Source organism: Loxodonta africana, chromosome 9, assembly GCF_030014295.1.
Source record: "Loxodonta africana isolate mLoxAfr1 chromosome 9, mLoxAfr1.hap2, whole genome shotgun sequence".
NCBI lineage: Eukaryota > Metazoa > Chordata > Mammalia > Proboscidea > Elephantidae > Loxodonta > Loxodonta africana.
The window spans coordinates 53,869,395-53,883,529 of record NC_087350.1 but is presented as its reverse complement, the minus strand read 5'-3'; the positions used below and the strand labels follow the sequence as shown (position 1 = coordinate 53,883,529).

At 39.1% G+C, this 14,135-nt stretch overlaps 1 protein-coding gene and 1 pseudogene across 1 annotated transcript; one reads left to right on the top strand and one right to left on the bottom strand.

Annotated features, from left to right (window-relative positions):
* The first annotated feature begins 689 nt into the window (after positions 1-689).
* LOC100673939 (olfactory receptor 1J21-like) lies at positions 690-1,395 on the top strand (annotated as a pseudogene).
* Positions 1,396-11,350: 9,955 nt separating this feature from the next.
* LOC100673653 (olfactory receptor 1L8-like) lies at positions 11,351-13,355 on the bottom strand. The gene has a single exon (XM_064290841.1). The coding sequence runs from the start codon at positions 12,287-12,289 to the stop codon at positions 11,351-11,353; it is 939 nt and encodes a 312-aa protein (XP_064146911.1). The 5' UTR covers positions 12,290-13,355.
* Between the last annotated feature and the right edge of the window lie 780 nt (positions 13,356-14,135).

Here is a 14,135-nt window from a genome sequence, read left to right as displayed (position 1 = left end):
GGACAGGTGATCTGCTTCTGAAAGATCATAGCCTTGAAAACCCTGTGGAGTGAAGTTCTACTCTGTAACACATGGAACCAGCATAAGTTGGAATGAACTCGATGGCAATTTTTTAAAAACTTCTATTTAATAATCTTCCTAACAACTGACAGTTACCTAGCCTTGCACCCTAGATTCTTAATCTCAGGTTTGAATGTGGTCTGATCTGATAAATCATTGTGATGTGTTTCATGTTTCCTCCAAAAGAGCTTTTGTTGATTTCTAGGTAAACTCATAATAGCCCATAGTCAGACTGTTACTGACTTTCATTCATGGAGCAAAACACATGAGATATTTAAGATTCATACACTGAGAAGTTCAAATACATGTTCTCATTACATGATCATCATAATGTTTCTTATTTTTTCACATTGTCATGCCTTTTTCCATCTACAGGAGAAGAGAAGAAAAGGATGAGGAGGTATAAACAGAGCTTGTGTCTGAATTCCTCCTCCTGGGGCTCCCCATCAGGCTAAAGGAGCAGGGCATATAATTCTCCCTGTTCCTGGGCGTGTACCTCACCATGGAGCTGGGAAATCTGCTCATTATCCTGTTCATTTGGCTGGACTCTTGACTCTGCACCCCCATATATTTCTTCCTCAGCCACTTGATCTTCACTGACATCTCCTTCCCAACAGTTACAGCACCAAAGATGCTAATGAACATGCAGACACAAAGTCAGCCTGTCTCATATGCTGGATGCATTTCCCAGGTGTATTTTTTCTTATTTTTTGGTGATATGATAGCTTCTTTCTCACCTCAATGGACTATGACAGGTACATGGCTATTTGTCACCCCCTCCACTATGCCGCTATCATGAGTCAGAGCCTGCGTTTCCTGCTAGTAATTGTGTTCTGGGCCTTATCCTTTGCCAGTGCTCTACTGCACACCTGCTCCTGGCTCATCTCTCTTTCTGTGGAGACATTCTTCCCCACTTCTTCTGTGACCTTTCTGCCTTACTTAAGCTGTCCAACTCAGACACCTCAATCAATGAGCTGGTTATCCTCACTGTGGGGGTGGAGGTCGTTACCCTTCCATTCAAACACATTCTGGTCTCTTATGGTCTCATCGGGTCCACCATCCTGAAAGTCCCCTCAACCAAGGGAATTTGCAAAGACTTGTCCAACTGTGGCTCCCACCCCTCTGTGGTGTCTCTATACTATGGTGCAATTGTTGGATTGTACATTTTCCACTCATCCAGTAACTCCATTCTTGTGTTCCATCCAGTAAAACAAGAATGTCATTGTGGCTGTATTATACACTCTGGGTACTCCTATGCTAAGTTCCTTAACTATCTTTTCAGGAGTTGGTGACATAAAAGGAGCTCTGGAAAACATACTCAATGGAAGAACATAATCGCCATAGTTTGTGCTGTATTTAGGTAGGTGTTGTGACTTGTTTTGCTCAATGAGATGTTAGGAAACATGTTAAAAATCTTGAAAAGAGCTACGCATGGTAGTTCACCCTTCGGAAGCCCAGAGACTGCACAGTGAAGAAACACATGCTAGTCTAATAGGGAATGAAAGACCATAGGAAGAGGGGCTCCCAGTGTTCCAGTTATCCTGGCCATACTAAGTGAGCCCTACAGTTGTTAGAGAGACTTTTTAGAACATCTAGCTGCAGACAATTCAGCCCTTTCTAGTACTGCTCAGCTGACCCATAGAAATGTGAGCAAATAAACAGATTGTTGTTTTAATCCACAATGTTTTGGGTTAATTCCGTTCACAAAGTTAACTGATACATATTTCATATTCCTGCAGATTCACAATCCTTGTCCATGAGGATGACTTCTTACAGAGAATACCTATGACTCTCTGCCCGAGAACTATTTCACTTCTAAGAACAGGGGCAAACTCTGTCTGCTCTCGGACAGTTCAGATGGGAAGGGATTTAATGGCTCCAGAAGAATCTCTTAGTCAAGGACAATTAGGAGCTGGTGGAAACAAATGCCAGTTATATTACACACTGGGAGGGAAAACTCTGACTCATGTTCTAAGAAGACCATGTCTCAGTGGTCTGAACCCCATTTCCCCTCAGTGGTAACTTACTATTACCATACACTGTATTGATTACTTACCTTTCCATGTCTTAGATTCCCACTCTCTTATTGGTTCTTCCTGGAATTACCTTCCTAATAAACTACCTGTATAAATTACCTTATTATATGAGGAGTTTCCTTTCTGTCTTAGTTATCTAGTACTGCTATAACAGAAATACCACAAGTGGATGGCTTTAACAAAAAGAAATTTATTGTCTCACAGTTTAAGAGGCTAGAAACCCTAATTCAGGGTGCTAGCTCCAGGGGAAGGCTTTCTCTCGCTGTTGGCTCTGGGGGGAAGATCCTTTTCATCAATCTTCTCTGGTCGAGGAGCTTCTCAGTGCAGGGACCTGGAGTCCAAAAGAGATTGAGTTAAAACACAACCTAATCTTGTAGATTGAGCCCTGCCTCATTAACATAACTGCCACTAATTCCACCTCATTAACATCATAGAGGTAGGATTTACAACAAATAGGAAAATCACATCAGATGAAAAATGGTTGGCAATCACACAATACTGGGAATCATGGACTAGCCAAGATGACATATTTGGGGGGGTGGAAGGGGTGCACAATTCAATCCATAACACTTTCTATTCCTATTTTGCTAAGAGTTTTTATCAGGAATGGGTGTTTGACTTCATCAAATGCCTTCTCTGTATCGACTGATATGACCATGTGATAGTTTTCCTTTGTTTTATTTATGTGGTGGATTACGTTAATGGATTTTCTGATGTTGAACCAACCTTGCATGCCTAGTATGAATCTCATTTGGTTGTGATGTATTATTATTATTTTTTGATATGCTGTTGTATTCTAATCGCTACTGTTTTGTTGAGAATTTTTGCATCTATATTCGTTTGGGCTGTTGGTCTGTAGTTTTCTTTTTCAGTGGTGTCCTTGCCTGGCTTTGGTATTAGGGTTTTGCTGGCTTCATTTAATGAATTTGGGAGTATTCCTTCCTTTTCTTTGTTCTGGAATAGTTTGAGTAGAATTGGTGTCAACTCTTCTCTGAATGTTTGTTAGAATTCTCCAGTGAAGTTTTCTGGACCAGGGCTTTTTTTCCCTTGGGAGTTTTATTTTTTATGACCCCTTCAATTTCTTCTTTTGTTATGGTTCTGTTCAAAATTTCTACCTCAGTTTGTGTCCGTTTAGGTAGGTGGTCTGTTTCTAGAAATTTGTCCATTTCCTCTAGATTTCAAATTTATTGCAGTACAATTTTTTGTAGTGTTCTGTTATGATTCTTTTTATTTCAGTTGGTTCTGTTATAATGTCACCCATCTCATTTCTTGTTCAGGTTATTTTGCATCTTCTCCTGTTTTCTTTTGCCAACTGGGCGATGTTTTGTCAATTTTACTAATTCTTACAACAAGCCAGCCTTTAGCCTTGTTGATTCTTTCCATTGTTTTTCTGTTCTCTGTTTCATTTATTTCTGCTCTAATTTTTATTATTTCTCCTGGTGTGGGCTTCCTTTGCTGCTCTTTTTATAATCTTTCAAGTCGTATGGTTACTGTTTTGATTTTTATCCTTTTTTTCTTTTTTGGTGTGTGCATTTATTGCTATAAATTGACCTCTCAGTGCTGCTTTTGCTATGTTCCAAAAGTTTTGGTATGTTGTGTTTTTGTTCTCATTTGATTTTAGGAAATTTTTAATTTCATCTTCAATTTCTTCTATCACCCAGTAGTTTTTAAGCAAGGTGTTATTTAGTTTCCATTTATTAGATTTTTTTCTTGCTCTTTCTACTTTCAGAGTGTTGTGGTCAGAAAGAATGATTTGTATTTTTTGATGTTTTTGAATTTGTTGATGCTTGCTTTGTGGCCTAAAATATGGTCTATCCTGGAGAATGATCCATGAGCAATGGAGAAGAATGTGTACTTTGCTGCTGTTTGGTGATGTGTTCTGTATGTGTAGATGATGTCAAGTTGGTTGATTGTGGTGTTTAGATCTTCTGTGTCTTTGTTGAGTTTCTTTCTAGTTGTTCTGTCCTTCACCGAGGGTGGTGTGTTAAAGTCTCCTAGTATTATTGTGGAAGTGTCTATTTCTCTTTTCAGTTGTTAGAGTTTGTTTTATGAATTTTGGAGCTCTGTCTTTGGGTGCATATTTATTTATTATGGTTATGTCCTCTTTGTGAATTGACCCTTTAATCATTATATAATGTCCTCCCTTGTCTTTTATAGTGGATTTTACTTTAAAATCTATTTTTTCAGAGATTAATATCGACATTCCTGTTCTTTTTTGATCATTATTTGCTTGATGTATTTTTTCCAGCCTTTAAATTTTAATTTATTTATATCTTTGTGTGTAAAGTGTGTCTCTTGCGGAGAGCATATTGATTTTTTTTTTTAATCCATTCTACTACTCTTCATTTCTTTACTGGTGCATTTAGGCCATTTACATTCAGTAAGATTATTGATAGGTATGAGTTTATTGCTGCCATTTTCTTATTTTTTTTTTTGCGTGTGTGTGTTGTTGATTATTTTTTAGTTCCACTTAATTTTCCATGCTGAGTTTTTTTTTCTTTTTTGATTGTGTCTAGTGTTTTCATTCCCTTGGTCATTTTTGGTTTTTTTGTGCGTGAATCTTTAAGATTTTCTTCTTTCATATTTTGATGAGTAGGTTTGTTGACTTTCATCATGATTACCCTGAAATATGTCTTTATCTTCCTAAGCTTAAAACAGTAATTTATTTATTGATATAGCCTTGATTTCCTCTCCATATGGAAGTCCTAAACCTCTAACTTTTATTCCAACTTTATGTTTTGGAGCTGCTATCAATTACAGATTAACATCTTTTGTTCCCTTTTTTTCATCTTTTAGCTTTATTTCATTTTTGAGATTTCTTTATCTGGGCTGATATCTATCTGATGTTGTCATGTGTTTTAATCTTAAGCTGTTGTCTGGCGTGTTATTACTTTTCTGTCTGAAGAACTCCCGTAATATTTCTTATAAAGTTGGGTTGGTTTTTACAAATTCCTTTAATTTTTGTTTTTCTGGAAATATTCTAATTTCACCATCATATTTGAGGGGTGATTTTGGTGGATATATTATTCTTGGTTGGCAGTTTTTTTTATTTCAAGGTTTTATACAGATAGATTTTCCCATTGCCTGTTTGTCTGCATGGTTTCTTCTAAATAATCAGAATTTAGTCTTATTAATGCCTCTCGGTAGATGGTCTTTCGTTTTTCCTGAGCTGCTTTCAGGATTCTTCCTTTGTCTTTGGCTTTGGAAAGTTTGATTGTGATATGTCTTGGTGTTCTTCTATTGGGCTCTATCCTGTATGGGCCTTGTCCTTTTTGCATGGTTATCTTCTTGTCTTTCATGATATTACGAAAGTTTTCTGTCAACATATCTTCAACCATTCTCTCCCTGCTTTTTGTTGATTCTTCCTTATCTGGGATTCCAGTCACACATAAGTTATTCCTGTTAATGGCATCCTACATAACTCTTAGGCTTTCTTCATTCTTTTTTTTTTATTGTTTCTCGAACAGATTAGTGTCAAGGGGTTAGTTACTCTTCTATTCTGCTAATCCTGTCTTCCATTGTTTCAATTCTACTCCTTTGACTTTCCACTGAGTTGTTAATTTCTGCAATTTTATTGTTAAGGTTCTGGATTTCTAGTTGCTGTTTCAGTATCATTTCCAATTGTCTATTTATTTTGTCATTTTGTTCTTGTATTGTTTTCCTGAAATCTTCTAGTGTTTTGTCTGTGCATTCCCTGGTTATGTCTGTGTTCTCCATAGTTCTGTCTGTGTTTTCCTTGATTCCTTTGAGGACTGTCTTCATAAGCATTTTGATTCCTTATCAGAAAACTCCATTACCTTTTCTTCCTCAGGAAGAATTTCTGATTTTTTATTATGGTCACTTGCTGGGGCCATCTTCCCTTGCTTCTTTAGGTCGTTTGTTATTGTCTTTCATCTCTGGGACATTAAGGGGTTATTGTATTTATTTTTATTTGTATATTTGTTTCCTGGGTCCTGATTTTTGTTTTTTGTTTTAGTGATTCCTGGAAGATGTGATGGGAATGGTGCTCTGGTGGCTGGACTGGTTGTGCTGGAACCCTCCCTACATGTTTTGGGGAGGGTGGAATGGCAGGTGTGTGTGGAAATTCAGGTCTCTGTTTACTGATCTTGTGGGGCACCTGAGGGTGGGTTGGTTTGGCTTTGTCCTCTGTCTATGATCAGATTGGTAGCTTGAGAATGGGGAATGATGCTCTCCATGCAGGTGGAGCAGCCCATGTCGTGGATGTGGTGGTGAGTGGGGGTGATCTCCTCTCTTCTGGCTGGTAGTGGAGGGTGTGGATGATAAAGAGTGGGCGGCAGGGGGATATTCACAGTCACTGTACTTCCACCTCCTCCTGGGCAGGGGGAGGGAAGAAGAAACGGCAGGTGGATGTTCGCTCAGTCTCACTGCATCTGTCTGTCAGTAACAGGAAGAGGATGGAAGGTGCAGCAGGTAGGTACATGCACACTCACTCTTCTTCCACACTTTGCTGGGCAAGGGGAGGGAAGAAAGGGCCTTAGAGGGGATGCACATATAGTCTTAGCTCCTTTGCCCCTTGCTGGGTGGGATAAGGGATGGATTTGATCCTGGCAGATGCACCTGCACAGTAATGTTACCTTGTGTCAGGTGAGGGGAGGGAGGAAGTGCCTGTGGGCAGATACCTGTGTAATTTCTTCTCCTCTGCCCCTCTCTGAACAGGTTAAGGGATGGAGTCACTCTTGGTGAATGCACAGTGGTAACACCTCATATCAGATGGGGGGAGGAAGAAAGGGACTGTAGGGGGAGTGAGCACAGTTATGGCTCTTCTACTCCTCGCTGTGTGGGTTAAGGGATGGAGTCACATGTGGCGGGTACATACAGACAGGTGCCTCCTCATGTCAGGCAAGGGAAGGGAAGAAGGAGCTGTTGGGGATGTGCACAGAGTCACATTTCTCTGCCTCTTGCTGGGTAGGTTAAGGAAGAGATTTGTGCCCCCTGAGGTCAAGGGCTGCAACTTCTGTGTATCTCCAGTTCTGGATCTGGCACCCTCCCTGAGTGCTTGTTTCCGTGTGTGCGTATAGAGATTCTCTATCCCTTTTGGGAAAGTCATAAAGTTGACTTGCTGTTTTCTTCATGCAAGGTCACTTCTGGCTTTGTCCTAAGTTAGTTGCAGTGGGACCACACAGTTGGCTCAGTTTCACTGTTCTGTGTTACTCCTTTTTTGCTGCTTTACTTATTCCTTCCAATCGGTATTCAGTTCAGTCCTTGGACTTTCTTTTTTATTCAAGTTTCCTGGATTGTTACCTGCTTTGGGTTGCTACGAGCCTGAATCAACTCAATGGCAACGAGTTTCTGTTTTGCTTGGGTTTTTGGGTCTCTGGTGCAGGAGGATGTTATGGTGTTTGTGACTTAAGATGCCATCTTGGCTCCACCTCCAACCTTCCTTCTTTCTATTCATTCTTCCACAAATATTTATTGAGTGCCTATTATGTGATCTCATCTAATTTCATGCCTTTAAGAGACATCTATGTGCCAATAAACTATATTTCTATCTTTCATTCTGATCATTCTCCTAATTCTTATGTGCAATTGCATGCTTAATATTGTTACCTAATTGTATTGTATTAACTGACATCTTAAACTTAACGTGCTTACACTGAATTCCTGATCTTCCCCTCCAAAGCTCCTCCATCTGCAGTATTCTTTCTCTCAGTTGATAGGAACTGCATCCTTCTAATTGCATAAAGACATCAGAAACATACTTATCTAGTCTTTTACTCTACTATTCCACATTTAATCAAGTAGGAAATTCTGTTGACTCTTCCTCAAAATACATTCAGAATTTTACCACTTCTCGTTACCTCTGCTTTTACCACGTTGGTCTTTACCAACATTATCTCTTCCCTGAAATATTATGATAGTTTCCCAACTTGTCTCCCTTTTTCTATCTCTTTGTCACCCTAGAATATTCTCAACACGGCTGCTGGAGTAATCCATTTAAAACTTAAATTCTGATTATGTCAATTCTCTGCTCAAAACCTTCTAATGGATTCTCAATTTTTTCAGTAAAAGCTAAATTATTATGACTCCCCAAAAAGATCTTATGTGATCTGGTTCCCCTTTATCTTCTGAACACACCTCTAATTACCCTTCCTCTGACTCTTCCAGCCTCATTGGCCTCCTTGTTACTCCGTGAATGTGCCAGGTATATCCCCACTTTAAAGTCTTTGTATTGGTTGTTCCATTGGACTGGAAAGCACTTCTCCTGGTGTTCCAATGACTAACTTCCTCACTGTATTCAAGTATTGTTAAATGTCTTACTTTCAAGGAGGTGTTCTCTGATTGTTGCATTTAAAACTGTATTCCCAGTCTACCCCCAGTACTTCTGATCTCCTATATCTTGTTCTACATTTTTTGTAGCACTTATCAACTTTTTCCTGTCGTATAGTTTGACTACTTATTTTGTCTATTGTTTAGTGTCTCCATCCCTCTACTATCATGTAAGCTTCAAAAAAGTAGTTTTGGCAGCCGGTTCATCCCCAAGAGCATATAAGACTGATACAAATACCACAAGTATTGGTGAGTAAATGAATGGGTCATAATTTTCAATGAGAAATTTTAGGTTCATCTAAGCCTTTCATTTTTGTAAGCAATCTCTCCTCCCACACAATGCATAAAAAAAAAAAAAAAAAAAACAAACCCTGCTGCTGTTGAGCTGACTCCAGCTCATGGTGGCCTCACATGTGTTAGAGTAGAGCTGTATCCATAGGGTTTTCAATTTTCTTGGAAGTAGGCCTTCAGGCCTTTCTTTGAAGGTGTTTCTGGGTAGACATAACTCCAAGCTTTCAGCTTGTAGCTGAGTACATTAACTGCACCACGCAGGGACTCCACACAACATATAAGCCAAAAAAAACCCCTAAACTCATGGCTATCATTTCCAACTCACCAACTGTGTAGGACAGAGTCAAACTGTAAAACTGTCCCATCAAGTTTCCAAGGAGTGGCTGGTAAATTCAAACTACTGATCTTTTGGTTAGCAACTATAGCTCTTAACCACTGTGCCATCAGGATTCCACACAACATATAGAAGTCTTTTATTTCTACTACCACTTTGGCCTTGGAAGAGGAGACACTGATCTTTCTACTTTTTCCCAGGGCTGTGCACAGGAGGCTGGCCACGGAACTATGACTGTGTTCCTTCACCTACAGCATGGCTCCTCTTTATCTGGTCCTTTCCTAGAGTAAGAATTTGGACACGGAATTGAAAGTCCTTTTGGTTCTCTGACCTCTTTTCTATCACCTGTTCCCTACCACAAAATGATATTACTGTTGTTTAGACAAAACTCAATGGCAATGAAGAAATTTTATTTACGTTTTCCTTACTGATTAGCAGTTTTATTCTCTAAACATGTTCCCTTTTAACAAATTCAAATATTACAGATGTATATAAAATAAAAATCAAACATTATTGTCTTCTTCCCCATTCCAATCTCACCTCCAAGAACTAATCATTATTAATAGGAAGTTTTCTTTCTGAATAGTATATAGATATACATACATATTCTCACCAATTTATAATATACACATATACACTCACTTATATAAATTTTTTACCCTAATATATTTATTCTTAAACATTTTGTTTTGTGACATGTGTTTTATCCATAATGTCTTTTCAGGTTAGTGATAGAGATCTACCTCATTACTTATAATTACTGCATATTGTTCCAGTCTATAGAAGTATTGAATCATCATTTATTTACACATTTTCCTATTGGTGGGCATCTGTTTATAACCCTTCTATTTTTTGCGATAGAGATCTACCCTATTATTTATAGCTATTGCATATTGTTCCAGTCTATAGAAGTATTGAATCATTATTCATTTATCCATTCCCCTATTGATGGGAATTCAGGTTGTTTAAATTTTTTCAAAATTTTTTTTGCCATTACAAACAATTCTTCAATGAATGCCTTTGTACATATTGCTGTATGCACTTAAGGAAGTACTATTACATATGTGGTTTCTAGAAATAAATCATTGAGACATAAGAAATGGTCAGAGATTTTCAAGCATGCAACTTCTCATAAAAGGGCGAAATTAGTTTTCTCTAGGTGTTGTTCAAGGATTGCTAGGAGTGCTTATTAAAATGCAGATTCTCAGGTCCCACATGAGACCTACTGAATAATATTTATGGGAGAACAACAATAATGATAAAAGTGTTAAGATGTAGAATTTAGTAAAACCTGAAATCACTGAGAGAAAATTAGAGGATGTTGAATGAAAACAAAAGCTAGCAGAGTGAAGTCCTTGCCTGTTGTCTTGGCCAACTCACTTTCAAGAGAGGCCCAATATACCTCCATGTGGTTCCAGAGGCTCTGGGTTATATCTGCCTTCAATGTCCACATGTGGGCTTTAATACTCTCTTCAAAAGACCCTGTAAATAATTCTAAGCACATACAATAAATCTTTGTCTGGAAACCATACGGACTGCTAAATGGTAGTGATGGTGGGAATCCCTGCAGCTAGGAGGGAGTTCAAAAGGAGCAAGTGCCTTTGAAGGACAAATAACCAAGGTAGAGATCCCTAAGGAACTGACCCCCACCACCACCCTGCACTGGCTTGATCATTGAGGCAGTTCTGTGCTGAGCTGCTATATCACCTAGCTAATCAGGGCTAGCAGTTGAGTTTTTGTTCACTACAGAGCTCAGAACATGCTGCTATTGAAGAAATGTGACCCCTGCATACACCGATGGACAGATATATTCCTTGCTTTGGTGAAGGTCTCAGTATTCTTTTCCTTCCCTCTCCTCCCCTCCCTCTTCTCTCCTTTCTGCCTCTCTCTCTCATCCTAAATCACTGTAAAGTCTTTCAAAGAGCTAAATATTGAAAAACTGATTGTAGAAGTTCATTAAAATAAAAAGGATACTAGAGAATCAAATTTATTGAACAAGTATAAATTAATTCTGGAAAATTTTGTGGAAAACAAAAAGTGTACAACAGCAGTCACAAGGAGTAAAATAGATATGGTTTCCTGAAGAAGAGAAGGATGGAAGACAGGGGTATATATGACAGCTGGAAGATAAGAATTATGTTGACCTTGAGCCAATTGCTCAACCAAAATAAGACTTCAGTGGTTGTAGCTGAAAGTGTAAAGAAATGAACAGAACCTAACACCCATGACGCATATGGATTATGCCTGCTGATGTAGAAAAGTTTGTTATGCTTATCAGGAACCAGCAGAAACAGGGTCTAGAGGAGCAGGGCACTCAAGAACATGGCCACGGAGATGCTGGCTAGGATTTCCTCCTGCACATTAGCTTCCCCAGGCCCCTCTTCATGTCTTTGTTCCTCAGGCTGTAGATAAAAGGGTTTAGCATGGAGGACAAAATGGTGTAGCCAATTGTTGCCACTCGGTCCCTGACAGTGTAGCTAGACAAGGGCTGTAAGTAAACATAATAGATGCTTCCATAAAAGAGGGTTACCACGGCGAAGTGAGAACTACAGGTGGAGAGGGCTTTGCGTTTTCCAACAGCTGAGGGAATTTTGAGAACTGCAATGAGGATTCTTACATAAGAGAAGGAAATGCATAGGAAGGGAGTCACAAAAACAATTACTCCTTCTGTCTTTATTGTGATGTCATTGACAAATGTGGAAGAGCAAGACAATTTCAGGAGAGGGTTGATGTCACAGAGGAAGTGTTGGATAACATTGGAGTCACAGAAGGTGAGAAGACTCAGCAGAAGTGTATGCAGGAGAGAGTGAAGGTGAGGAAATGAGCAGGAGAAGGCCAGCAGCAGGTAGCAGCGATGGTGGCTCATGATGGTGACATAGTGAAAGGGGTCATAGATGGCTACATAGCGGTCAATGGCCATGGCTGCCAGAAGGCAACTGTCGGTATTGCCGAAGACATAGAAAAAGTACATCTGTGTCAGACATCCAGCGTAGGAGATGGTCTTCTTCATGGACAAGAAGTTCACCAGCATCTTGGGAACAATGGTTGTTGTGAAGCAAATGTCAGTAAAAGACAGGAAACTCAAGAAGAAATACATGGGTGTCTGGAGCTGGGGATCAGAGTGGATGGCCAGAATAATGAGCAGGTTCCCTGTTATAGTGACAAGGTACATGGTGAGGAAGAGGACAAAGAGTGGCTTCTGGTCCTCAGGCCTTGAGGACAGTCCTAGGAGGATGAACTCAGAGACACTGCTGGTTTGGTTGGCTCTTTCCATGGTCATGGAACTAGCTAGAATAGAGAAGATCCTACAGTTTAATGTAAACCTCTTTTGTAAATTTAATCACAAACAAGCCAATAAATCTATGCTTCTTCCTACCTCTACTTTCCATTCTTAGGTTCATGATTAGCCACCATGTGAACAACTTGCCAGTCTCTTGATCTTTGATGTTGCCCTCTCCTCCCAACTCTAACTTTTCACAAACACCTTGTGTTGATAATATGTACTTGTGCAGGGGAACTTTCTTTCAGAAACAGAATTGAAACTTCCTGAATCAGTTTGATATTAAATCTTAAAACAAATATTTATTGACCACCTACTCTGTGAAAAACACTCTTCTGGGAGTGGGGACATGACTGTGAGTAGGCCAAGAAAGGTCTGGATTTGTGGGTCTTGTATACTAATGGGGGAGATCACACACGTATATGCATAAGTATGTGTGTGTAATCTACATTGTATGAAATTTCTATATTTTATGAAAAAAACAAAACAGTGTCAGGGGATAGAGGCTGACAAGGGTAGGGTAAGGGAAGCTGTTTTAGATCAGGTGGTTATATTTCTCTCTTTCTGTATCAAAGCAAACTTTCTGTTACGTCATATCAAGGTTTATCTCTGAACTTCCTTGGCAGTAAAAGAGGCTTGTTAAATATCAGCAGAGCAATCAGAGGAATAATGAACCCAGGTCAACAGTTGTGGTTGCTTGTTTTTTCCTCAGAGGCACTTATTTAGAAGCTCATGCTCCTTAGCTAATGTCAAAAAATGATGAGTAAAATTTAAATTAAAAGAAAATTTTTTCTTTAAATTTACTATTTACTTATTGTTTTCCTCTAATTTCTCCAAACTTCATCATGGTCCTACATCATGGCCACCCATCATTAAGCATATGTCCTGCCATGCCATTTTTCATTTGTTTATTTACTTATGTATAAATCCTTGAAAAACTTCTTTCTTTCTTTGTTTATGTGTATTTTCCATTTACATAAATAATACTGTGGCGTATATCTCATTCTGCCTTTGTTTTCTTTTTTCTCCACATAAATTTTTGAGATACATGTTCTAGTTCATTTCTTTTGACCCCTTTTATTGTATGCATGCACCACTCTTGACTTAATCCTTTTCTCTAGATGTTCTATTCCTCACGTGTCTGTCAGTTTGTCGTACTGTGGGGGCTTGTGTGTTGCTGTGATGCTGGAAGCTATGCCGCTGGTATTCAGATACCAGCAGGGTCATCCATGGAGGACAGATTTCAGCTTTGCTTCCAGACTAAGACAGACTAGGAAGATGGACCTGGCAGCCTACTTCTGAAAAGCATCAGCCAGTGAAAACGTTATGAATAGCAACAGAACATTGTCTGATATAGTGCTGGAAGATGAGCCCCCCAGGTTGGAAGGCACTCAAAAGATGACTGGGGAAGAGCTGCCTCCTCAAAGTAGAGTCGGCCTTAATGACATGGATGGAGTAAAGCTTTCGGGACCTTCATTTGGTGATATGGCATGACTCATAATGAAAACAAACAGCTGCAAACATCCATTGATAATCAGAACCTGGAATGTATGAAGTATGAATCTAGGAAAATTGGAAATCATCAGAAATGAAATGGAACGCATAAACATAGATATCCTAGGCATTAGTGAGCTGAAATGGACTAGTATTGGCCATTTTGAATTGGGCAATCATATAGTCTACTATGCGGGGAATGACAACTCGAAGAGGAATGGTGTTGCATTCATCGTCAAAAAGAACGTTTCAAGATCTGTCCTGAAGTACAATGGTGTCAGTGATAGGATAATATCCATATGGCTACAAGGAAGACCAGTTAATACAACTATTATTCAAATTTACGCACCAA

Coding starts and splice junctions, on each gene's coding strand:
- LOC100673653 (XM_064290841.1), bottom strand. CDS start 12,289: ATGACCATGGAAAGAGCCAACCAAACCAGCAGTGTCTCTGAGTTCATC.